General features: G+C 45.4%; 1 protein-coding gene across 2 annotated transcripts in view; it reads left to right on the plus strand.

Moving 5' to 3' along the window:
• Nucleotides 1-27,811, plus strand: part of CASKIN1 (CASK interacting protein 1) — a 579,616-nt gene that overhangs the window by 272,571 nt on the left and 279,234 nt on the right. For both annotated transcript variants that reach the window (XM_069209731.1, XM_069209732.1), the window contains exon 2: nt 22,687-22,738. In XM_069209731.1, the coding sequence (XP_069065832.1) occupies nt 22,687-22,738 (52 nt within the window). The remainder of the gene's footprint in view (nt 1-22,686; nt 22,739-27,811) is intronic.

Below are 27,811 nucleotides of genomic sequence, written 5' to 3' on the forward strand. Positions count from 1 at the left end.
TACGTATTGACAGTGGCAAAAAGCTTGACAGCCAATAGTGTGTGAGAGATTAGTGGGTCTCATCATGTTTAAATTAACCGCATATATCAAGTGGCCTGTATCCAAACATCTAGTTCAGTGGTGCTTAACCTGTGGTCTGGAGACCCATGGTGGGTCAGCAAAGCCTTGTCAGGGGGTCCGCGACTAGTTAAAAAGTTAAATGTTAATAAGAGATTATAACATTATGTAAATAAAGAAACAGAATGTGAAAAAATGGAAGCCTTCTGTAAATGTGAAGGAATGTTAACTAGGAGGCTAAAAATTAAGTTAGTGCCTTTAGACTGATTTGTGGGAGCAATGCAAATTCATAAAATGGAATATAGTACGTGGCCACAATTGAATTTAAAAAAGCTCCAACCTGCCTATTAAAATCACATTTAGATTATTTTATGTTTGTTTGTGAATTAAAATATTTAATCATGTGTGTATTTGATGAATGCTTGTTTCTGTATTTCGTTTGCATTGTTTTGCAGATCAAGTAATTGAAAATACTTAGCCAGCTCCCCCCCTCCCAATAATTGACTCCATGGGGGTCCCCGGATTCCAGTAATAATTCACTGGGGTCCTCGAGTTCTAGGAATGATTAAGTGGGGGGTCCACAGAAGACAAAGGGTTAAGAGCCACTGATCTAGTTCACGCTGTGGGTTGGGAAAAACCCTCCTAGCTCTGGAACCTTCCAGCGGGAATGGCCCTATGCCATCCCTCCATGAAGCTCAGTGCTCTAAAGGTTGCCATGGCGACAGCCCAGATGTGTGGCTCGAGCTGTGAGGCTTGTAAACATGGCTTTCTTCGGGCTGGAACAAATTGCTAGTTGCAAGCCTATCATGCCTGCGCCGATCATGTTCAAGTAGATATTATGAGGCCATGATTCCCTCAGCTTGGTGCTAGGTAAACATCGCTCTTCGAGCAGATGAAACTCCTCCAGTAGCAGGCAGTGCCAATTCCACCGTGTGCTGCGTAACCTCACGTCACCCTGCGTCACCGGGCTTTACCTCATTCAAAGAAACGCACCTGTGGGCTCAGCAGCTAGCATGGCCCGCACAGGGGCAGGAAGTAGGAGGGTGCAGGGGGGAGGGTGCTGCAGCACCCCCAAATATCCATGCTGGAGTTCAGAAGGTGAACGAGCGATGAAGATGCTTTTAAGTTTTGTTTTTAGTGTGGTCGCATTTGCTGTCTGTTCAAAGACAGAAGTGAAGGGTCAGGCTTTGTCTTCTGACAAATTGAATCGTATTCTTTTAACATAGAGGTTGGTGTTTTCTAACTGCAAAGTCAGGTAATGTTATCAATTGAACTATGTGACCATCTTGTTGGTGTGAAATGAAAGATCGTGGATGTTTTTTTTTTTTTAATATGCAGCATAGTTTAACTACCTATAAATGACCTGGGCAAATATTTAAAAATGGATCAACAGTTGGGAAAGCACAATTGAAGGGCTTTTTTGTGTAATTCTGAAGTCTGATGGAAACAAAGATTTTAGTAAGATCAGACCAAATCAAGACACTTTACTTGGTGATGCGCAAATGACAAATATTCACTGAAACCCAATTTCCACCCCTTATCTTTTGTACACTATTTAATTTTGGCAGTAAAACTGTATGACTATAAATTTAGCGGCCATTCTAATGGAAAACGCGTTCTCTGTAAATGACAGTGTACTGCCACGCAATGTTTCACTAATATATTTGTGACTGTGTGCTCCAAATTTCATCTCCAGCAACACACTATACCCTTACCCCTCTCCTGTTAAATGGGGGTGACTCATTTGCTGCACGTGTTCTTTGTGTGATACTTGGTTTTTCCGCATTCCCTGTTATTTCAATGATGTCACAACACTGAGGCTGCAGCACCCCCAATGTGGACATTGTTCCAGCACCACTGATGGGCACTGCTAGGGCAACATTGCACTTCCTCCTAGAGCACCAGCATCAAGGTCAATTTCTGTGGTGGTAGCATGTGAGTACATTTAGGGCTGGGCAGACGCCAGTACTTAAGGCACCTATATATCAGGCCTAAGTTACCATGAACAGAACTCTAGCATTTTGTTTTAAGTGAAGTAATACTTACTAGCCACTCTGGTACTGAGACTGCACAAGGAGGGTCCCCCGTCTAGATTGAGAAAAATTATTTTAGTCTCCTGTGTAATATGGGTAGTTTTTAGGCAATATCTCTTGTAGAACCTGAGTTGCCGGCCTTTTGAAGGAGCAGGGTTTCTTTGGATCTGTGATGTATTTTTGCAAAGTTATTTCAGTATAAATAATATGTGTTTTGGAAAAGAAAGCTATGTACAAAGTTGTTTGGGGTGGGGAATGTTGTCCAAAGAAAAGTATTGCATTTATGCTAGACTCTCCAATGTGGGGAGTGCCACTAGAAGCAGCATATTTAAAGTGTTATTGCATTGTTTATTCATAATATGTGATTACTGTAATAATGTTTCCTGGGTGTCTCTGAGATTAGGGCTATTTTCACAACTTAGAGGTGGTATTTGCTTTCTGCACACATGCCCATGTACTGAGACACAGCCTGGGTTCGTGCTCGGTGCAGGCCTGTTTTTGTTCAACTCTTTAGGATTAAATTATGTTTGAATTGTTCATATCTTTGTAATTGTTGTACTGTGTTTTTTGGGCATGTTTGGTGTATGGCTGAGTGATGTAAATTAAATGGTGTTATTTTTCACTTTGGTGAACAGATGTTTATGTAAAGTTGATCTGCATTCTGTGAGTTGTGTGTGAATATGAAACTAATTCATAGCCAGCATCTGTATGCAATGTGTGGGGAAGGGTATTGCCATGTTAGAATCTGGTTTCATGTGAGTTTTTGTAAAAGTGCGTTGCACTCTCCATCTGTGTGTTGCGGTGTGCAATTGTGTGTCTTGGCAATAGGGAGACCGGGAATCCCCATGCTGAAAGAGGCTGCAGCGTTTTGTGTCCTCGACTGTCGTGCTGTTCTCTGTCGTGGCTATATGTACCTTGATTCCATACGCGTATCATGTATGTATGTGTGCAAACAGAAGGTACTACGCACCCTCATGTCCATAGTTGATGCTAGGCTTGTGTGTCTTGGGCTGTTGTGAAGGTCGTGATTCGTCAATGTTTTTTGTCTTGTGGTTTATTTTTTGATTTGACGTTTGGAGAACCTCATCGTCAGTGAAGGATTGCAAGGCTTTCCGCGATCTATTACAGAGGTTATCAGTGATATTATGGAATTATTATTGTATGTGAGGTCTTTGTGGTTGTGCTGGAGGGTGTGAAGTTTTGTAGTTGGGCAACTAGTGGTTGATGATTGTTAACTGATATACGAGTATCAGTGGTTTTGTTTTGTGGTCATTTTTAGATTGTGCGCGCAAGCGCTCTGGCCTGTTGTAATCTATCTGTGGGCTTTTACCCACGCCCACCGCACGCCCATCATTATCACTCGTTCATGGGCTGCCTTTCAAAAATCCTTTGTTAACATTGGTAAATGCTTTACGTTTGTCCCTCCTTGGGGCAGTTTTGTTTCCGCCTTGGCCATCGACCTCTTACAAGGATAATTGCACGTTTGCAGATATGTTTGACTCCGAGCTAACTTTTTTCCTTTTGTGTCTCTCCTTCACACTCATGGCGGCCATGGAGCTTTGAATCGGCTTGCTTATGTCAACTGCTTAACTTTTCGTTTTAAATTTATGTGGCAAGAAAAGTCAAGTTAGGAATTTACAATGCTAATAGCTCTAACTCGAGCAAACACGAGACCCATTGCATTGCAAATGCTTGTTATCTACTGGCAGCGTGTCTCTGAACTCCCTTGTTTTCCTGTATATAAAAGGGAGGTGTGCAGTGTCCTGTGAGTTCCCCAAATGGCTGACTACTGTGGTGCATGGACTGTAATCTGTGGGCAGAAATCCTTTTCGTGATTCCATTAGTGTCTGTTGGAGGGCTCAGAGATGAGCAGGAGGATGAGCTGGACATATCAATAATTCCTGGAGGGGTTAAGTGTTGCCTAAGTTCTTGAACCTTACAGATAACCTAAAACTACAAATAACGCCACTCTGTGCTGTACCTAAACACATGATTTCTTTCTACTAATGCAATAATTCCCCAAAGCTACAGTGCGCCTAGAGTACTGTAATTGCCTTCATATAACACTTCATACCCCTGATGAGCCACAAAGTATGTCACTCCTTTGGAGTGCTTGAAATGGAAGAATGTGTGCCTCACCTGGACTAACTTGCTAGTCAATGTCATTGTGCTTGAGAAGCAGTGCGACAAAAATATTGCACCAGAGCAAGAGGCTAAACAGGAATCCACGCATCTGTGCTTCAGGATCAGGAGTGACAAGTAGCATCCTGCCATTGGGCAAGGCTCACTTTCAGCAAATACTTAATCAGCGCCTGACCTCATGGCTGGTGTGGGTACACGCCTTTCCTGAAAAAAAACATGGTGAATGTATTGTGACTTTTATTTTAAATACTAGTGACTTCTGAGCACTGTACTTTATATCTTCACACTTTTGGCTATGAATTAGGGGAAAAGCTCAGAAAACCTCCCTGATTAAAGATAAGCACCATTGGAGCCTCTGAACATTGCGCCAAGTTACCCTTCCTTGTGTTGGCTCAATTTGTGTTAGGTTTAGATTGCCTCAGGTGTCTGCATTCTGGAATTTGGTGCAGGTAGCCTGTTTTTGTTTATTTGATGTATACAGTGCCTGATCACCATTTGGTCTCTTTGCGCTTTCTTTCTGGATGCAGAATGAGTCCTGCTCAGGTGCGGTTGGAAGAGCCATGCTTCAGAGGCCTTCATGAATACCATGCGGCTGCTCAGCAGTGTTCCCTCTGGTGCTCTAAACTCCACACAGTTGGAGCACAGGCCAAGGCCCATCCTCTTGAGCTCTTATCGCCTGAAATGAGGCCGAAGGAAGCGATCAGCCATGCAGAGCTCCTCTTTGGGAAACATGTGAGCAGACTCTTGAGATGAAAAGCATGATGTTCTCCACACAGACCATAAAGCCTTCCTCTAGGAAATAAGACGCAACATCCAGCATTACACATCAGACAGAACACTGAACACGACTACAACACAAACCCAGACAATCGCAGATGTATCCCTATAGTTCAGGGGTCAAATTCCATCTTATTACTACAGTACAGCATAACCCATATGAGAAAACAAAGCGCACTGTCTCGCAGATTGCAAGTCCTAGACATTTTAGGGAGCAGAGCAACTCTGTTAATGGTCACTTGAACTCTTTATTGTGATTTAGCCTCAGTGCATGGATTTCAACCCATTTATCCTGGATATGGTAAATACATTTGTTTACAACTACTACACGTGACAAACCAGCATGACGTAAGCTATAAATGTATATCTGCCAAGTGTAATTTGATATTGACATTCATTCAGAGAAGGGAGGTGCATTAAGACCCACGAGAGGCATACTAGATAGGTATGTAGAAATATGTGTATAAACGTGTGACACACAAACTGTTGTTTGCTTTCATTACTATTTTGTTTTGTTTTCTTATTGTTGTCAAATTGGTCTTTTGATAGTGGCAGAAGGCAAGATTTATGCATTTTATTTATTAGTTATGTAATGTTAGTGCTTACAGAAGGACTCTTCATCCTTCACTGTTCACAGATTGGCTGCCAATCGCTTATCGCTTTCAGAATGACAACCCTTTGGTTACTGCACGCAGAACCACTGCTCATCTGTTACTGCCCATGCAGAAGCTGCCCAGGAGTTACTACCCACAGAATGACTGCCCACTAGTTACTGCCCATAGAATAACCTCCCTTCTATTACTGCACACCAAATAACTGCCCTTCAGTTACAGTGCACCGAATGGCTGCATGTCACTTACTGCACACCGAAAGACTGACCATCATTTAATGCACACAGAATGGCTGACCGTCAGTTACTGTGCATATAACGGCTTCCCATTCTGTTATTGTGTAGATAATGACTGTCATCAGGTGCTGCACACAGAATGACTGCCCACGAGCTATTGCCTACAGAGTGACAACTTGTCGGTTACTGACTATAGAGACCGAATTCCCATTTGCCCTCACGGTCTGTCACTTTAGTTCTCTGCTGTTTAGATCTGTTGTCACCAAACTTTTGTTTTCCAAAACAATTCATACATAAAACACATACACAGAGGGGCTTTTGGCCAGCAGGCTTCATCTATGTGTGTGGTGAACTGTCATTCACATAATGTTTCCACCCACCACAGCATGCAGCAATGCTCAGCCAACTTTACTGATTGGCTCTCTTCACTTTGAGTGACTTCACAAAGCTTGTGCACATTGTTCACCTCAACCTAAAAATAGTTCTGGAGGCAACACCCAACACGTGTTTCGCCCCCTGGGCTATATATACCTGGGGCTTTCTCAAGGCTCTCCAAATAATCAGGAGAGTATCCATTTTATGGTTTCCAAGAGAACATGTAGAGGACCAAAGTAATCAATCTGTGGCGCGCGCCTTCACCCTCTTTGCAGCATTGACCCCCTCCCTTTCTCCTCTCGAGACCGCGTCCAGAGAGCCTTGAGAAAAACCCATGTATATATACCCCAGGGGGCGAAACGTGTGTCGGCTGTTGCCTCTGGCAGTTGCCTCTCAAGTGTGCTATAATAAACGTTCACTGGACTCATTGACTTGACTCAGTGCATTAATCAATAACACTGTGATAGTGTGAAGATTTGTACATACACGCTGGAATCATGGTGGGCCTCCCAATCTCTTTTTTTAAATAAAAACAGTGCCTGTATCATCTTGTAGGAGTGCATTAATACTTATGCATGCTCCGACAAAATGATGCAGCCACTGCGCGCATGTAAATCCGCCTTGTGATTATTTTTTTAGTTAATTCTGGGCAGGCTGTTCAGCATTTGCTGATACTGTAGAGCAGCCCAACTGCGAAACCTATTGGATTTGCCAGTGCTTGCTAAAGCTGATGTTATAAAGTGTTTAAATGCCATGAAGCTTTCTGCAGTGTGACTGCTTGGTTGGGAGATGATTTATTTTTGTCACCTTCTCAAAACATAATAGTAGAATGCATGGCTGAACTGAAATGTTTGAGTCCTATTTTTTCCAGCAAGTATCTCTAGTAAAGCAGACACCACAGCAAATATTTATTTTCATAATTTCACAATTTTACTGCAAGCATATGGTGGCAACGTGTAGGTGGCGGCCTGTATTTTTTTCACGGCATATGTGTGCAATAAAACATGTTTTGAAAGATTAACTATTGCATCAGCCGCCCTGTGCCAGATCTATTGGCTTTGCCTAGTGCTTAATTTGTAAATAAAAACGTGCAGGTGCCCAAATCCCTCCTCTTAAACATGCGCCTGCTGCAATTAAATGTGCGAGCACTGAATACTAAGGCAGCGTAATCCTGAAGCCATCTGGGGCTTCTTTAATCCATTTACAGCCACTCCCTGCCCTTTCAGCTCACTCTTGCAGCTTTCTGCTTTCTCTCATTGTGGCGCCTTTTCGTTTGTATCTTCTTCCGTCTTTCCCATACCTGTCTTTTGCTCGCAGTAACTGCTTGAGGCAGAAAAAGTAGCACTGGGCCTAAAAAATTAGTGCTGGTGCTCAGCACCGGAAACAACAAGCACAAATAAAGCACTGGCTTTGCCGATCCTTGTTTTTTTGTGAGATGGTGGGCATTCGAAATGCCAGTCCAGGTACTGACATCTTAAAAGCTCCAAAGTGAATTCCCAAAATCTGGAATGATTGTGCCATCGGGGGACCAATGTCTGAGATGGGCTGAATGAACGTAAGAGAACAAAAGATAAAGGCGTGAGGAAAAAAGAGAAGGAGAAAGAGAGGAAACGAATGAAAGTGGAAGAAGTAAAGAAAGAAAGAAACAGAACGAAAGAGAAGGGAGAGCGAGAAACGGTGAGGGACAGAGACAGGGAGTGAAAGAGTTAAGAAAACGGGGGGTGGGGGGTGGCAGAAAGAGACAGAGGGGACCGGACAGAAGAGAAAATGGAGGCGACAGAGAAAGAGAGAGTGAGCGACAGAAAGATGAAAAGAAAGTGAGGCAGAGGAAAGAGAGTGAGCTAGAGATAAGGCAAGCTAGAGAACGAGGTATACAAACATAGCTGGAGCGGGGACGGCCCTTCGGCTCCCAGCACCGCGTCCGCCGGAGGTGCCGGTCCCCACGGAGCCCGGGGCAGGACACATATTAATGATGGCGCTGACAGGTCGATGATGCCTCTGCGCATCCGCTCGGCAGAGACGTGAGTCCGGGCAGGCGCGGGGCTGTTGTCTTTGTGGGCGGACGGCTAATTAAACCCTTCCCTCTCTTCCTCGCCCATCTGCGAGCGCGTGTTCTCTCGCTCAGGCCGCGCTGCATCTTGTTAAACACTCGACTAACTCTTGCCCAAGATGCGCAAATCCTAATTACCGGAGTCTTTCGTGCGGGGCCTGAGGTGGATAAATGTAAGCGGCGGCCTCTGAGCGGTCTGTGTGCCCGCTGCAGGTGCTTGGATGCTTTGGTTGGCTGCTGCAGGCCCTCGGATGCCTGGGTGATGGCTGCAGGCTCTCGGATGTCTGGGTGATGGCTGCAGGCCCTCGGATGCCTGGGTGATGGCTGCAGGCTCTCGGATGTCTGGGTGATGTCTGCAGGCCCCCGGATGTCAGGGTGCCGGCTGCGGGCCCTATTTGGGTGTAGCTGCAGGCCCTCGGATGTCTGGGTGATGGCGGCAGGCCCTCGGATGCCTGGGTGATGGTTGCAGACCCTCGGATGTCTGGATGCCAGCTGCGGGCCCTATTTGGGTGTAGCAGCAGGCCTTCGGATGTCTGGGTGATGGCTGCAGGCTCTCGGATGTCTGGGTGATGGCTGCAGGCTCTCGGATGTCTGGAGGCCCCCGGATGTCAGGGTGCCGGCTGCGGGCCCTATTTGGGTGTAGCTGCAGGCCCTCGGATGTCTGGGAGATGGCGGCAGGCCCTCGGATGCCTGGGTGATGGTTGCAGACCCTCGGATGTCTGGATGCCAGCTGCGGGCCCTATTTGGGTGTAGCAGCAGGCCTTCGGATGTCTGGGTGATGGCTGCAGGCTCTCGGATGTCTGGGTGATGGCTGCAGGCTCTCGGATGTCTGGGTGATGGCTGCAGGCTCTCGGATGTCTGGAGGCCCCCGGATGTCAGGGTGCCGGCTGCGGGCCCTATTTGGGTGTAGCTGCAGGCCCTCGGATGTCTGGGAGATGGCGGCAGGCCCTCGGATGCCTGGGTGATGGTTGCAGACCCTCGGATGTCTGGATGCCAGCTGCGGGCCCTATTTGGGTGTAGCAGCAGGCCTTCGGATGTCTGGGTGATGGCTGCAGGCTCTCGGATGTCTGGGTGATGGCTGCAGGCTCTCGGATGTCTGGGTGGTCTGCAGGCCCCCGGATGTCAGGGTGCCGGCTGCGGGCCCTATTTGGGTGCCAGCTGCAGGCCTTCTGATATCTGGGTGATGGCTGCCGGCCCTCGGGTGTCTGGGTGATGGCCGCAGGCCCTCGGATGTCTGGGTGCCAGCTGCGGGCCCTATTTGGGTGTAGCTGCAGGTCTTCGGATGTCTGGGTGATGGCTGCAGGCCCTCAGATGTCTGGGTGATGGTTGTAGGCCCTATTTGGGTGCCAGCGGCAGGCCTTCGGATGTCTGGGTGATGGCTGTAGGCTCTCTGATGCCTGTGTTAAGCCTGTGGGCCCAGAGCTATCTGTCCTGCAGGTGCCAGAGCTGCCTGTTTATGAGGTGAAGGTCAGAGCTGCCAGTGCGTGACTCTGAGCTGTTTGTGTGCAGCCTGTAGGCCCAGAGAGTCTGTGTGCAGGTACCAGAGCTGCCTGTGAGTGAGATACAGGCTCAGAGCTTCCTGTGTGTGGTGCAATCTGTCTGCAGGTTACAGGTCCTGCACTGACTGCGGGAGGGCAGTAGACTCTGAGCTGTTTGTGTGCAGGCTGTAGGCCCGGAGAGTCTGTGTGCAGGTACCAGAGCTGCCTGTGTGTGCGATACAGGCTCAGAGCTTCCTGTGTGTGGTGCAATCTGTCTGCAGGTTACAGATCGTGCACTGGCTGCGGGAGGGCTGCAGACTCTGAGCTGTTTGTGTGCAGGCTGTAGGCCCGGAGAGTATGTGTGCAGGTACCAGAGCTGTCTGTGTGTGTGGTGCAGGCCCAGAGCCATCTACCTGCAGGTTACAGATCGTGCACTGGCTGCGGGAGGGCTGCAGACTCTGAGCTGTTTGTGTGCAGGCTGTAGGCCCAGAGAGTCCGTGTACAGGTACCAGAGCTGCCTGTGTGTGAGATACAGGCTCAGAGCTTCCTGTGTGTGGTGCAGGCCCAGAGCAGTCTACCTGCAGGTTACAGGTCCTGCACTGGCTGTGGGTGGGCAGCAGACTCTGAGCTGTTTGTGTGCAGGCTGTAGGCCCGGAGAGTCTGTGTGCAGGTACCAGAGCTGCCTGTGTGTGAGATACAGGCTCAGAGCTTCCTGTGTGTGGTGGAATCTGTCTGCAGGTTACAGGTGCTGCACTGGCTGTGGGTGGGCAGCAGACTCAGCTGTTTGTGTGCAGGCTGTAGGCCCGGAGAGTCTGTGTGCAGGTACCAGAGCTGCCTGTGTGTGAGATACAGGCTCAGAGCTTCCTGTTTGTGGTGCAATCTACCTGCAGGTTACAGGTCCTGCACTGGCTGCGGGAGGGCTGCAGACTCTGAGCTGTTTGTGTGCAGGCTGTAGGCCCAGAGAGTCTGTGTGCAGGTACCAGAGCTGCCCGTGAGTGAGACACAGGGCCCTAAACATTTCTGTGCATAAGCTAGGGGCGCAGGTATGCCTTTCTCTATGCTTGGGCTGCAGGTACGAGAGCAGGCTGCTTGTGAGGTACAGCCTCAGAGCTGCTTGCACGGTGCAAGCCCAGAGGTGACTGCACACATCCTCAAGTCCAGAGCTGCATGTGTGCAGACTGTAGGCTCAGTGCAAGTATTTATACTATCTTTTTACTTTATGGGGCAGCAGGGCTGGCCAGGAAACCCACAACAGTTTGTAAAACATTTAATATCCACCTTAATTACAGCTAAGGAGCACTTGTAGTGGGTGAGCTGCTCCCTGACCATCTCCTCGTTGTTCAGGGAGGTTCTCGCCTTAAGAAGGTTTTAGAAAAAAAAGAGGGCCAGATGGTGCATTTTATGTTGTGATTTTCCATGTATGTCACCTAAAATGCAATAACCTTTTGTAGGTAGATGTGGGGTGATATGTTGATCTTTTCTGGCACAGCGCGAAGCCGAGCACCTTTTATATGCACCTGCAGGGCCTAACATGAACTCATTTAACTCTATATTTCTCCAAGTTAGTGAATTATTTTTTGACAGCACAGTCCAGTAACAGAAAGAAGCAACCCCTACCCAAAAACCTTTCCGAGCTGCAGTGACAGAAAATAAAATACTACCTCAAAGAAATATCAAGATAATGGAACTCTCTTTACTCCCTACAGGCTCGTAAAACAGGCGCTAGGCTGTGCCATGGATGTCATTTAGGGGTTCCAGGGGTCGCAGCTGCGACCCCTGCCCTGCCCTTTGCTACCCCTGGGCTGCCTTTGCGACCCCTGGCCTCAGGTGGTGAATTCAGTGCCAGGAACACAGGGGCAGGTGTCCTTCAGTTGAGGCTCAACTCTCTTTGTTTTCTGTCAGTTTTGTATCTCACTAATAGTGAATAATGATACATTATTCACTATTAGTGTAATAATAATTGAGTATAATTAGCTGGAATATTCCATCCCATGGCAGCTGAGGTAAGTACAAATGCTTTCAAATGTAGATTGTGTGTGTGCTTGTGGGTGAGAGTGTGTTTATGTGAGAGAGAGTTTGTAGGTGTGAATTTGTATGTATGTGTGTGTGAGTGAAAGTGGAGGTCAAAGGGCGTGTGATATCACTTCCACTACCCCTTGTATTTTGGTGAGTTGACCTCCATGGACTGTGCGCCTTACCAGAAAACCCCACATGAAACCCTGAGTACATGATGTGTCGGACAAGTCTCCTCATCCCGGTGGTGTGCAGTGGGAGAGGAGGTTGCAGCTCATTGAGCAAGAAGACTTCATTGGTGTCTTGTGCACATTTAAAGTTTTGGTGCCCAGGGGGCAGAACCTACTGTATATTACACCATGCTTAATTTGTAATCATTTAAGTGCCAGGGCCCAAGGTATTACTCACTGGTCCTCTGCAGCTGACACAACCCACGTCACTTTTTAACTGCAAGTTTAAGTTCAAGGGTTATCATTTTTGTAAAAACTGTATTAAATAGTTTAACACTCCACTGATGAGTGTTGCTTAAAAACACAAGTGCTGGTGGTGAGCACTGGAAAACACCTGTACAAATTAAGCACTGAAATTATATCAGACTACATTTCACTGTCCAAGGATAGGAAGCCCTAAAAAGCACCAACTGAGCAAATGTAGAGGGAAGTTGAAGCCCAGCCCTCTCTGTATGGGCCTGTGGAGTTCACTTGCTGTCCGGCAAGGCGGTTTTAGAAGAATGGGGTCAAATGGTACGTTCTGTGACACGTTTGCAGTTATATTGGCTAACAGCAAATGATTCATAAAGATTACTGAAGGAGCTCCCACCATTCAGTCAATGGGGCAGACTCAGTGCCCTCTGGCAGAAAGAGTCCCCTAACTCAGAATAAATTATCACTAAACATCAGCATTAATTATATTCTGGATTTTTGTCCCACACATCAATTTAACATTTTCTGAAAATATACACACGTAATAACCAAATACCAGATTTTCATTTTGGTTAAATACAATTGTTTACCTCAACAAAAGCATGTCATTTTTTTTTACAATAATGTTTTTTATTTTCTATGTTCAAGCTTTTAATTTATGTTCTGACAGCCAGGTGACTGGTGTATCTGAACAATCAAGGGTGGATCCATTCCGGGACTCTGGATGTGGTGGCTGTGCCCCTTTTCCAAGGGGGTGGGGAGGGGCATCTGTAGTCTCTGGTGGATGTTCACATCAGGGGGTGGACAAATGGGTGGCGTATGCAGGCAGTTTTTTTTTCTATCTCTCAGGAAATTTCTGTCACAAGGGAGGTCTTTCTTCAGGTGTGCAGGAAGTTTGATGTTCCTTTCCTGGATCTATTTGCTTCCAGGCTCAATGCACAGGTTCCCAGGTTTTGGGCCCGTACCCAGCAGGAGGTGGTCTGGGGGTGGATGCCCTGACCATTCCTTGGCCGAACTGCCTGTTGTATGCCTCTCCTCCGATTCCTCTAATTCCCAGGTTTCAGGCTCGTTTGATGGGAGGGTCCCAGGTGGTGGTGATGGCGTTTTGGCCCCGTTTGTCTTGGTTTCCCAGTCTCAAGCTTATGGCAGTTCAAGGTCCCTGGGATGAATGCCTGATCTCCGTCTCCTCTGTGGTCAACTCCTTCATTGGCTCTTCCAAAGCTTCGTCTCTCGGCATGGAAGATGAAAGGAGGAGGTTGCAATGCACAGAGATTCCTCTGCACTTAGCAGTGGCTATCCACCAGTCCTGTAGGCCTTCCACTCTGAAATCCTATCAACAGCATTGGGGTAGTTTCCAGCACTGTTTTGGTTCTCTTCAGTTGCCTCCCCTGGAATGTTCCTTAATGGATGTGTTGCAGTTTTTGCTGAATTGTTTTGAGAAAAGGTTTGGGGCGTCTACCTAGCGGGCCCAGTAGGCGGCTATCAAGGCATTCTGCTCCCCTTGGGGGAATCTGGCTGATGAAGATAACCTGGTGGCAAGGCTGTTGCATGGCTTTTCTCTTCCCCGCCCCTTGTTTCCTTTTTGGGACTTGCCTTTGGTGTTGAAGGCTCTGGTGTCTGCTCCTTTCGAGCCTCTGGAGCTAGCGGGCATTAAATGTGTCACATTTAAAGTTGTGTTTCTGGTGGTCTTCTCCTCCTGCAGGGGCCATAGGCACTCTCCTCGGAGGGTGGAGATTTCCTGGGCTGAATTGAGAGGGATGTCCATTTCTGATATTTGTCAGACTTCTACTTGGGCGTCCTCTAATACCTTTGTCCAGTTTTTTTTGTCTCCAGAATGTGTTGGGCGATGATGCCAATTTTGGATTGGGAGTGTTGCACGCGGTGCACTCCTAACTTTTTTTTTTTACCTGTGTTAATAAATCACTTCTGGGTGCTGATGTATTGTGTTGTATCCTTCTGTGATGTCTTTTTATATGAATGCAGGTTCTTGGGTTGGGTATTCTTCACTTGTAATGAATGCACAGAGAACAGGAGGGACGTGGGGGTAATGTCCTATTACTCACCGGTAATCTTCATTACTCCTGGTCCTGTTGTCCTCGTTCCATTCATTATGCCACGCTCCCCCCCCCCTCCCGATGGCCGGCCTTCATATGTGGGGGCTTGGTAGTTCAAAACGAATGCTGGTTAAGTACAACATAAGTACTCCTGGTAGGAGGGGGTGGAGCAGGGCTCTAGCATAATTTTTGTTCTTTTTACTGTCTAGGACAGTGGTTCCCAACCTGTGGTCCGGGGACCCCTGGGGGTCCGCAATGCCTCCTCAGGGGGTCCGCGACAACTCAGAAAATGAAATAACATTAACAGATGAGACCCCCAGCTCCCAGTAATGACTCAATGGGGGGGTCCCCGGATCCCAGTAATGATTCAGTGGGGGTCCCCGGGTTCCAGTAATGATAAAGTGTGGGGCCACAGAAGTCAAAAGGTTGGGAACCACTGGTCTAGGAGATAGTGTAAATCTTAAGTTATAATGAATGTGATGAGGCAAGGCACTACACAACATAGGGCAGGCATACCAAAACCATGCCTTGTCTTCTACGTACCCAACAGACAACTCCGTATGTCCCAGCTCGCCCTCGCAGTCGTTCCCAAGATCCGTAAAAGCACAGCAGGAGGAAGATCCTTCCCCTATCTTGCAGCCCGGACATGGAACATGCTACCTCTCAAACTCAGGCAGGCACCATCACTCAAGCAGGTCAGGAAGGACCTCAAGACCTGTCTCTTTGATTCATCTGCACACCCACAAACAGCGCCTTGAGACCCTACGGATGATTAGCCATGCTTTAGAAATGATTGATTGATTGATTGATAAGGACAACAGGACCAAGAGTAATGAAGATTACCAGTAAGTAATAGGACATTTGTCATACAGGCCTTTTGTGCTACTAGCTGTTTGTAGAGTGGGTTTAATGCAAATAGCCCCCACCCTTCTCCTACTGCCACCTGGCAATACTGAATCAACATTAAAGAGCTATGTCTGAAGCTGAAAGGATGCACACGGCCCAGCTTTTGATCAGTGCTTTTATGGGCAGTGAATGCAAAGAGGGCTGTCATGTCTTCCCAAGTCCAGACAGTTTTGGGGTGCTTGGGGAGCTCCTGCCCTCTCTGGGGATGAACACCAGTGGTGAGTAAATATGTTTGGGTGTATACGCTGTTTAGGCATGTCCGTGTTACCCAGAAAGTAGGGCTGTGAGGAACTCATGGAATTTGACTCTGCAGAATTCTATGGAGTTACATAAAAACTCTGCGAGAGTCTGTGGAGTTCTGCCAACTTGCGGAAATAGACATGTCATGCTGCTCGTCCTGTAAATCAGCAGGAACTGCACCATACGGTGCGCCAGAGAGCGCTGCTACTCAAGTTCATTTTGCTTCCGATTGAGTAGATTTTCTATTCGAGCGGCAGCCTTCTGACCGGTGATCGCCCATGTTATAAAATACTTGCCGAATGTCCTCCTAGCGACCGTAATCACACTGTGGGATGCCAAGTCTCTTTTTTAATGCCTTGACTTTGGGAATTCTCACATGACATTTACTACTACTCTAAAAATGCACTTAGCACAGATTTCCAGCTGTAATACCGGGAATGTTTGTGATGGGAAAAAATATAAAAGAATGCGGTATGAGATGAAATATCCAACTATATTTTTATGGTGCTTTTTTATAAATATGGCCCAATAAATGTACATTTGGTCATCTGTGCATCTCAGTTTCTCAACAGGGGAGAACCTGGCATTTCCCCTTTTCTGGCACTTTCAGTGCCTAAAGAACCAGATATAGTTCTTCTGTTTCAACTCGTAGGCCAAAAGTCGCTCAGCGACAATTTGTAAATTTGTTTTTGAGTAACCAGCCCCAGGAGAGGATGTTCACGTCATGCCATAAAATCCTGGAAACTTGTCAAAAGCTGGAGCTTAAACACAGGCTCTGGCAGAGGTTAAGCAAAGCTTCTCCACAATGATATGGCGGAGGCTCTGCCAGGCCGCTCAATTCGAGGTCCCTAGACTCCCGAAACTAATTAGGAAGCAGAAAATTGAGTTTTGAGAAGAAGTTGCAGAGCTGGAACATCTGCACTGCTCAGTAAAAGCAACTGGGCCATCCATCAACCGAGCGATGATAGACATTATTCCGAGCAGCAGTCCTTCCAAGGGAGCGTCTCGCTCCACAATCCCAGGATGGTCTTCTATGCGGAACAATTTCTTCTTGTGAAAGTATTTGCATGAAATTAAAATCTTTGCAGAGTCCTGGGATTTCCTTCGCTTTGGAAGAACTTTTTCATAGAAACATTTAACTATAAACAGCACTCTGTCCACATCCCATGTATCCCAGAGCAACAATTCCTTGTGTGCCCTTCCCTTTGGAAATAATTCTTGTGATACGAACAATCCCACTGAATGGGCTAGGGGCATGCAAAGTTGGAATGCTTTTCTTTCAATCTTCTGATATTTGCACAAAAATGGCTTGATATGCAATGGTCTCAAAGTTCCACTCCAGTAGGACTTTTGTTAAAATCTAGATCCCATTATTTTATATACGATTTAGATTTTGGCGGATGGGATATCCGTCACAACCCATCGCTCAATATCTAAATCAGGCCCTGTGTCTCAAAAAACATTGTTCTATTAACAAAATGTCAGTTAAGCCCATCCTCACACATTCTTAGGGAAGCAATTATTGTAATCACCTCATATAATGGCATCTTTCCACAGCTCAAGAAGTTCTACTATTTGTAAATCTTTAACTACAAGGAAACTCCATGTATAAGCTCATCTAGCCACTTCCAGCCTGGGCCACCTTTAAGCAGTGCTTGCAATGGAAAAATAGAAGTGCAGGAACTCTGTACCGGAGGACCTGCTTATTTCTGAGAAGTGCCAGTACTCTTAAATTAAAAGTATTACATTTTTCTTGAGAAGTGCAGGTACTCACCCTCTCAAAATAAAAAAGTGCTGGTACTCAGTACCGGACAGTACCGGCCCATTCAAAGCACTGCCTTTAAGGAAGCAATTCCTAAAAAAGAAGCTTTCCCAGAGTCAGTGGAATCAGGTTAACTCTACGGCAGAGCTTTGCCATTCCCAAGGAATCCATTTCTGCAACAGGGACAGTCTCATTCCATTGTATTGTGGTTGCAATTATATAGCGCTTCAAAGCTTAGGTGAGGAGTTGAAGCACACCTGCTACAGTACTATGTATGGGAGAGTGCATGTCTGATATGTGTTCATGCGAAAAGCATGCATGCAGACTGGGGTTTGGGCTCTCAACCTGTTTTTTCTCATGGTAAAGACATCGCCCTGAAGGCCATCAAAATCACTTGATGAGAGCTGTTGGGCTGCAGCACTGGGCCCCATCTGAGGCGCTTAGTTCTTGGCAGGAGGATGCCACATAGCTCTATCAGCTGGCCAGAGAAGCAGGACTGTATCTACAAATGATGGTCTCATCCACTTGGACAAGCCGCGTCAGGTGCCTGGAGTGCAAAATGGGCCCAGGGACTGGACTGGCTTCACCTTGCAGGGATAAGGACATGTTTGTCCCAATCTTTGAGATGCATTGGACCATGAGGCCATGTTTAATAGATCGTTGAACTGCATGGCATTGTACGTGTGTCTTTTTTCCATCAGTTTGAGTGTCATGCCTGCTGCGATGGGAAACAAGTGACTTGGTTTTAAGCTAGATGAAACGTGGATGTTTCACTGAGGTAAGAATGCCTTACTTGTCCTGATTTTTAGCATCTGGCTGCAGACAGCTTTAGCTTTCTGTGCACGTGCTATTGACATGGATGCTACAGTACAGGGCAATGGCATGTCACTGAAGGTCACATTTACAAGATTACAATAACTTGTGATGCAGACACAGCTATTTCCTAATTCATTGTTTTCAGTGATGGAGTAATGCCTCCACCCTGTGCCTAAGCTAGGCGCTTTAGCTGCTTGTTGTGCGCCGTGTAGGGAGCTCTCCATACTGAACACTTCAGTAATCGAGTAGTTTCATTGGATGGGGTCGAGCGATGGTTGCCGCTGCCGGTCTGAAAGGACGTCTTCCAGGGAGTCAACAGAATGAATAACATTGTATTGTTATCAAACTTTGTACAGAATTTTACCATGCGGTTAGAAGCCAATAGGTTTTTTGAATGTATCATACCATTTCCATTCTCATGGCTGTTCAGTCCATTGCTGTCATGTGCTTTTGAGGATTTGAGGCTGCAAGAGTTGTTGTGTTGTGGATAATGCAGTGGGTATGAACCAGGAACTTCCAAGTTAACATAATACATCCTGGATGAGCCCTGACCTACCCTGCGATTACAGGAAAACCATTTCACCCTGCAAGCTGTGCGGTCACTCATCCCTACTGTCGATACTTATAAGGTAGCTGCCGATGGCGGCCACCCGTGGAACGTCACCGGTGGAACTTCCATCACTTGGTAAATTGGATAGTTATCTTTTGAGCTATCCGGTGACTCAAGAGCATCCTTTGTTAGACTGAATTCTAGAGCTTCCACCTACCTGTGTGATGCATGATGACATCTGACTCATCACATGAGCACCCACTTCATCATGTTTATTTGAAACATGTCTATTTTTCTCCTCCTGGGAGGGAATGATGAGTGGAATTATTAAATCAAATGATGCGCTCGAAGCCTGGAGCTGTACAAGCTCCAACAAATTAAGTTTTGAAAATGACCTGGCATGGACACGTAGCCTGCTGCCACAGATGTTGTCCTCCCACGGGTTCCCTGGTGCGTGGGTCACACACTAGGCCTTTCACAGAGATACAAACTATTTTATTGACAGTAGTGTGGAGATGAGGAGGTATTTCTTGTCGTGTCCTCATAATATGTTAATTATTGCATGGGAAGAAGCTTGAACCCTGCTGGCCACCACATCAGTAAATAAGACAGGAGCAGCCATTATGGTTCACCTGAGGAGGGCGCAAGGGGTCTAATTGAGCTGGGTACTTCAATGAGACAAACCTGTATCATTCACGTGTAAGGTGTGACATCTGCTGGAGTGCTGTAGAGGGATCTGTGCAGTCTCGTGGCAGTACAACAGGTGCTTAGTTTGTGCCAGTGGGATCCGGTGATGGACAATGTCCCTCATTTTGGGATACAAGGACTTATTTTTCATGTTCATACTTTAATCCTGAGTAGGGAGTAGAAAGGCAGACGTGAAGGAGGAAACGAAAGCTAGAAAAACTGATAAAGTGGTGATGAAACAATATAAAAAGATGGGAGATGGGAGAGGTGGAAGAAAGAGGCATGAGGTGGAATCAAAGGAGACAGTCTCGGTATTCACACCCCCAGCATTCAACAGGCAAATACCAAGATCTTAAGCAAAACTGTTATCCTCATACTTTATTGTCTTTTCACTTGCTTTGCAGATTAAGCACTGGGTAGAATGTGGGGACTGGTGGGATGTGGTCTATAGTGATGGAGTGTGTTTAATTGTACTGATGTGCTGTAGTTAAGAGATATTAGCTACTGGTGGGAGTGTGGCCTGGTTCAAGGTAGGGATGTGGTTTTGGGGGGAGTGTCTGCACTGCTTGGTGTTGGTGTTTCTGATCTTACTAAGCGTGGTGGCAACATTTATTTCAGGAAATGTGTCTTGTTTTAGGGGGTGGTTTGTAGGAAGCGTGCGGTCTTTCAGAGAAGAGATGGTCTGTACAGGGGGGCGATCTCTCTAAATAGGTTTGTAGAAGAAGGCAGCATGCGGTGTAGATCAATATTGCATAACATTGGAGTTGACTCTACATTTTATTGCTTGTACCTTAAATACAAGATAGAAGGATTCTAAAATCTGGCACGGAAACACAATGCTCAGTCTGAGGAGATGTTGTTTTTCTTATTTGGCACTTAAAGAGCAATCAGTTGGCATCACAGACCATGTTGTAGGTTTGGGATGACTTTGAACAATGTCTGAGTGTAACTTGGATCAATGCATTATCCTGGGATTTGTTAATACTTTCTTCTGCCTGGATTTTCTGAAATCGTCAGGTTTGAGTCCAACATTAAAGAGACTTTCTAAGCCAGGCCTTGCAATTATTCACAGGCGTAACTTCTAGGGGGTGTTTGAGTTGTTACACCCCCCTAATAAATGTATTTTCTGATAAATAGTTCAGTATAGATGATTTCAGTCAGGTTTGGTGAGATGTCTGCCAGATACTTCCAGGAATATTTGCATACATACAGACAAAAACACACACACACCTTCTCCCTCTCTCTTTTGAAAGTCCTCAAAAATATTGGTTATCTTACAGAAATTGTGTTATCTTCAGTGCTTAATTTGAGCCGGTGGTTTGTGGTGGGGGCACCAGCACTTATTTCTGAGGTCTGGCCCTTATTTTTCTACATCAGGCACTTACTGTGAGCAGAAGACGCACATGGGAAAGACAGAGGATGAGAACAACGAAAAAGTGTCACAAAGGGAGAAAGCAGAAATCTGCAAGAGTGAGGTGAAGGGGCAGGGAGTGTCTGTAAATGGATTAAAGAGGCCCGAGATGGTTTTAGGATTACGCTGCCTCAGTTTTCGGTGCTCATAAACTTAAATGCAGCAGCCTCGAATTTCAAAGGAGAGCTTTGGGCACCGGCACGCATTATTTACAAATTATGCACTGGTTTCCTGTCATAGTACTCACTACCCCGTATACCCCTGTCATGACCCCTGCTTATCATGTAATGTATCAAAGCATGATTGATGGAAAATTTGAACCCCCCCCCCAAATCTTACTGACCACTGTACGCCCCTGCAAGTATTCTTTTTGTACTCCAACAACTTTATTGCTCTTCTCCGACCCCAGGTCTGTAATCCTTGACACCCAACACCCCCTTCCTTGGTCTGGGGGTCTGTGGTACTGCAGACAGTGGCAAGTACTTAAGTAAGAAAGAGTTCACTGCACACCATGGTTCACCGGAAAGCAAAACAGCACCTCACCTGTAATGTACAATGTGTGGTTGTCTCAATGTGGTATCTCTTCTCTACTGCTATTTGTAACTAGCAAATGTTTTAATTCTCTATCAAGAAGAGTTTTTTGTGTGATAGAGGGTGAATGAATAGCAGCGTCCGTAGCCCTATTATTCAAACATTTTAGATTTTACATGAAATTGGTATAAGTACATGAGAGAGTGGGGCTGCGTGTACAACATTTACAGTATTAGGATGAGCCCTAGAAGAGGTGAAGTGGTCACCTTTGCCATTCACCTACATCATGTCTGCCAGGCACGTTCACCAGGCAATGTATGGAATGGGTTCAATGTAAAGGGGAGTATGCCCAACTCACTATGCCCCTGGAGCCTGCTGGTGCCACAGAAGAAAGCAGAGCATAAGACCATTAAAACTCTGGACCTACCCTTGTCGGATTCACTGTGAAGCATCATCTTCATTGTGTTGGAATTTGAAACATCAGAGCTTGAGTTGGGCTTGGAACTTAGGGCCTGATTACGATCTTGGTGGATGGGGTTACCCGTCACGTATGTGAGGGATATCCCGTCAGCCGTCTTCCGATCCCATTATATCCTAAGAAGATCATAATACAGTGGACCGAATATCCATCACGGAGTATTCCATCTGTCAAGATCGTAATCAGGCCCCGAGATCTTAGATCGAGCTCTGCCAAACTTGTATCCGCCCCCAAAATGAATAAAGCTAGGTGGGGTGGTAGACGCTTTTCCTACTGTGTGTCCATTCTCGGGAATTCCCCGCCACTGGATTTGAGATCTCAACCCAGTCGACTGCATTTTAGGAAACTTTTAAAAACCTGCCATTTTTCTCAAACTTCCAAATAATGTTCTGTTTTTTGTAAATTCTTTTGGGAACGCTAGTGCCATGACCCCTGAGGGCAATCACGCGTCTATAAATTTGCTACTTACTTACTAACTGGCGGGAGAAAACAACACCAACCATTTCTGAGCATTAATTAAGGACCTGAGTCACCACTGGTGTACCCACATATCCACACCCTAGCAGTAGCTCTACATGTAATCTCCTCCCACCCGACTCCTCCCCTACTACCAGTAGTGGAGCGGGGGTGTCACGGACCCTAGAGCATGGAAGGAAATGAGCCCTCTGGCCGTTGTCTGAGTTGTTAACAAACAGCAATAATCAGAGTTCAGTGGCACCCAGGCCTCTGGGATCCGGGGCCACTGCACCACATGCACCAAAGGAAGCTACGCCCCTGCCTCCTACCTCATCGAGGTATGGCTGACTTATTTCCGCTACACCGTACATCCCAACAAAGTCCGAATCCATGTCCCTGGATGCTAGGATGCTAGGATCCGTTCTACCCCTGGCCCCAAAATGCTGGTGATCGACCTCGGTGCCTGGCACTGTTCATATTCAGCGTGTGATTAAAACCGAGATTGTGCCAGTGACTCTGTGACCAGGGTTATTTTTGGCAAAGGATCCAGGGACCCAGACACGGTTTGACGCCTTTTTCTCTTTCTCCATTGCTTTTGCAGAGCTCCTCGGTTCAGCCAAGAGAGTGAATGTCAACTTCCAAGACACTGATGGGTATGTTATTTATTTATATTTGCATTTATGTATGTATTTATTGATGCATGTATTTATTTACTTATATTTGTATCTATGTGAGCATTAATGCATTTATATATTTATGTATTTTTCTGTGTCTGCGCGAATGTATTTATTGATGTATTTGTTTAGGCTTAACTAATTATACAAAATAAAACAACGTTTTGTATGAGTTGAGGGCACAGGCAGGCCTGTCCAGATGGGAATGAAGCAGGTGAAGCGGGAACGAGCATGAGATGAAGACAAAGAGCAGTGGGACCGAGCATCCTTCGAGAATAGATCTGTCCCTCAGCCAGTTAAAAACTTGGCCCTTGTGAATGTTTTATTGTCTCAAAAAATCATCTTGCTTAATACTTTGCATTTGGGAGTGAGATCCGAGTCCTTCGTCGGGCCTTGTTGTCACCCCTCTTAATATGTTAGTGTTTAGTGGTTTGATGGAGAGTTTGCAGATATTAAGGAATTTTGTGGTTGCCAAATAGAGATGCAGGCAAAATAGAGAGGAAACGATAACGCTTAAATGTGCTTAGTATGGAGAGTTACGGAGTAGCTTCAGAGGGGGGTGTTTGGGATGTTACATCCCCCTAATACATGGATTTTCTGACAAATCTTTGGGTACAGGTGCTTTAAGTCGGGTATGGTAAGGTGTCACTCGGATTTCACAAGAAATTTTTACATCATCACAGACAAGAACACACACACGCTCTTCGTTTCTGCTTTCAAAGTGCAAAAATGTACATTTTTCGAAATATTGTGTTTTCTTCACTTAGTACCCCGCTAATCGGCATTCGTCTCCCTTTCCATTCCCCTTTACTCCCTCTCATGTGCCCTGCTCATCCTATAATATAGCTTAACATTATTTGTCAGGGTGATTATTGGGAAATCCGTACCCTACCACCCCCCCCCCCCCCCCCTCCCCACCACACGTGCCTCAAGGCACTTCAGTCAAGCCAAAGGCAGTGGTCAAGGGAGGGGTGGAAAGCATATGAAAGAGTCCACATGAACGCGCACTTGTAAGGAGAAGTCGACTTTGGTTTGGGATAAGAGTACTTTAGCCAAGCAAACCGATGAGCATCGTTGACAAAAATACATCTACACTGGACAGATAGGGTCTGGTGGGCCTGTTGTACTTGGACCACAGTGAAACATTTCATTATTCATCACACGAGAAACTATCAAGTACTCTAGAAAAATCTCTGGAAAAAAATTGGCCAGGATGCGAAGGTGAAGATATAGATCAATAACTAGCTACATCTAAGAATATTATAAAGGTGACTTTAAATGAAACGCCTATAGATAGGATGGTTACAGTGGGGTCTATTATGGCAGAGCGCAGGACCGGTATTACGAGTGTTATCAAAAGTATTTATGCATTATATCATTGAGATTTCTTAAAGATTCGTATGTGGAAAATCTTAAACACTGTGGAAAACTATGAAACCTTGACAAGGTCTAGCACAGCTATAAAGTGTGGCCGGTGTAATGGGTGCAAGATTTAAGCGAAATAAATGTTAAGTCATGCGCTCAGGGTGTAGCCTGGGAATGTGTAGATCTGGGACAGCTGAAATCAGGACATAATGTGGAGAAGTGACTCAGTCTAAGTAGCCCACGAGATTCTTTAGCAACAATGCAAATGCTGTGCAGAGGTCCAGTGAACAGAGATAGAAAAAATAATGTACTTTTATCTTTATTGATGTAACCATACTTAAAATATTGTCCTTAGTTTTGGTCCTCGCAATATGAGAAAGAGAGTGATAAACTTTAGGAATTTTGTGGTGACTGGAAAACCTACTACCCTCTCTGTACCTGGCCTGATGACCTAAGACCACTTCCTAAAATTTCTAAGGAGGTAAAAAACCTTGGAATTACCATGGACACCAAGCTGTCAATACATGCACAGTTGGATAAGATAGCCAAATCAAACTTTGTCACATTGAAAACACTACGATGCATCTTCCCGCACCTAGGATTCCTACAAAAGGTTCAAGCTACCATCTCTCTTGTCCTATCACAAGTGGACTATGCTAATAGTCTGTTTCATGGCTCAACTTTATTAACTATGAGAAGACTAAAAAGAATTGCTGCTTGACTCTTTCCACATGTAAAGCCACAGCACACATCTTCGTTGCCTTGAGGGTCCTACACTGGTTGCTGAAGATCCTCCATCAAGTTGCTTTATATCACACACAAAGCAATACATGGAAAAGGCCCATTGTTCATCAGGAATAAAATTAACAAGTACATACCACAAAGGAACTTGAGCTCAAGAATGGCTCCCCGCCTCGTATTTCCTACACACAACAAAAAACTTGAGTGGAACATCTTTCTCTATTCAAGGAGCCAAACAATAAAATTCAATACCCACACACACACAATAGATCCTCTGACAACCAGCTTAACTTTAGAAGATTAGTCAAGAGCTGACTCTTCCGCACATGATGACTATACTGATAATTAAAGACTCTATCAGAACAGTCTACTCAGGCATGACAAACTACACTTCTCACAGTAAAGAAAAGAGCTGTTGCTATACAAGTACATCTATTGTACTTTGAACTATGCCTCCTATTATAAGTAACTACATTTATTAATGTGGAAAACTATATATTGCACCCCTAGATACATGTGTGTATCGTGCCATGTCAAAATTCCTGCTTTTATGTACACATAAGTGCATATGTAGAGGGTTATGCCTACTACTAGTAACTACAATGAATGGCATGTATTATGATGTATATATATATGTTATTTACACTCATTCAAAACCATAAAAATGTACCACAAGATAAATGTGGACAGCGGACCATATTAATATTTCCGCCTCAATGTACATATGAGCAGCTATACACTACTTCCCCTTTACAAACCAATCCCTATCATTCTATCCCTACTCCAAACTCTACTAAAGATGCACAAAACCAATAGTACACACCTAGCACAACCAATGCACAGGAAAACCCAAAGCAAATAATACTCACCTACTAGCTACTAATCTTGGGTTCTGGAGTAGCATGCTGCTCAGCAAAAAAATGCTTCAATGCCTGGTAAAGGGTCATATGCACTATATAAATACATTTATAATTACAATTACAAGAGGTAATAAAGGAAATTGAAGGAAAGGATGAAGAAAAGCAGCCTAAGTTTGGATTTCAAACAAAGAGTTAGAGAAAGTGCATGATAGTAAAATACAAGTAATTTTGATGAGTGATGAAGAAAAGGGAATTCAATATTTAAGGCAACCACAGTATTTCAGAACGTGATACTAAATTAGGACAGTTGGGTATCCGTGTTAGATATTAGAAAGGAATCGGTGGCAATTTCTGATGTAATAACCTCATATGTGAAGTGGATAGAACCTCATCAGCACAACAGCTTCAAACAAAACCTTGGGAATGTGCTACTAGGACAGGTTCTTGAGCATTGCAAAGATTTAAGGAGTCCTTTCTATTGCTGCAGTGTGAGGCTAGAAACGTTAATCAGCTTTAACATCTGCAAAGAAGATAGAGAAAGGAGAAGATTTGGATGTGCACCTGGATGGAAAGTTGGCAAACGTTGGCAGGGAGAGTGAAAGTGGGGAGCGGTGAGCAAAAGAGAAGAGAGGCCTCAGGAGTGATGCAATGCTCAGCTCCTCTTCAACCACTTAACTCCAAGTGTCTTCTTGAAGGCCCCTTGCCTTTCACCTGGTGACTAAGAGCCCTGAGCACACCGGTAGATCCTTCTGAGAGGTACTCCAGGGAGTCTAAAATGAAGCATCTTTTTTTCTGTTGACTTCCCTCAAATGAGAGTACATCACTCTAGATTTAAAAAGGAACATCATCAATTGCACACACATTTCTATCCTGGAAACATTTTTTGTAACTAAAAAAGTTCCCAATCAATGGAGCTTGCTGGGGCTATAACATTTATTTTTGAAAACCCTGTGAGGATCACAGAAGAAAAGGGAAATGAGTGGAGGTGTCTGAATTTCCTTAGCCACTGGTGATTTTTGTGAGTAGCACTCCATTCCACTGTTTTATAGCTTGTGGCAATATTAAAGAAGTGTGAGAACCGTATGGGAACTAGTTTTGTTCCTGGTCACCGGGGCAGTCTAGTCAGTGCCATTAGTACATGTCTACCCTAGATGGGAACAGAAGTGACCCCGGACAATTCGTCAGTCTTATTGAACCTTCTTGCTTATATGCAGCTGGACTTTGTAGGTGCATTACGCTCTGAACCCATGTCATGGAACACTGTTCTGTATTACTAGTAGTCAAACTTAACACATACAAAAGTGATGAATGAGATAGTTGAAGAATACCCACTTTAAATATTGCTATTTTGTAGCCCAAAATAATTTTTTTAGCTCAATGCACTATTAAAGAAAGGGACTCATGTGATCCAAATCCGTCTTGCTGCAGCCTTAAAAAGTCTACCCAGCCCTACCTGTGAGACCATGTCTACTGTGAATGGTGACACTAGTAACCCAGATGTTTTCCTCACCCACGTTCACAAAGCACTCTACAACACTGGACCAGAATACCTCAACAGTCGGCTCTCCTTCCACACCCGACCCAGCATCTCCGCTCCGCCAACCTCATCCTCGCAACCGTCCCATGCATCTGCAAAACTACAACCAACAGCAGATTCTCACACCTCACTGCCAAGACATGGAACACTCTTGCCACCCACCTGCGCCAGACCAAAGACCTCCTTACCTTCAGGAAACTTCTCAAGACCAGGCTGTCCAAGCAGTAGCAGCACCTGCCCCCCCTCACCTCAGCGCCTTGAGACCCTCACGGGTGAGTAGTGCGCTTTACAAAGTCCTGATTGATTGATTGGCTTTGTCGGGACTCCTCGGTAATGGGTAGACTGATCCCCTGTTTTACAGCATTTAAAGAGTTCTGGGGCTGGGCATGTGCATGTCAATAATAAGGTGCATGTAAATAGTACAAAAATAATGCGGAAGATGCATGTAAATAGTACAAAAACAATGAGTAGCGATGCTTACATTTATCCCAGCAACTTGGAATTCTTCAAGGTGCCTCTTCATTGCATTCATTCTTCACCTCACTGATG

This window comes from Pleurodeles waltl, chromosome 10 (assembly GCF_031143425.1).
Source record: "Pleurodeles waltl isolate 20211129_DDA chromosome 10, aPleWal1.hap1.20221129, whole genome shotgun sequence".
Classification (NCBI taxonomy): domain Eukaryota; kingdom Metazoa; phylum Chordata; class Amphibia; order Caudata; family Salamandridae; genus Pleurodeles; species Pleurodeles waltl.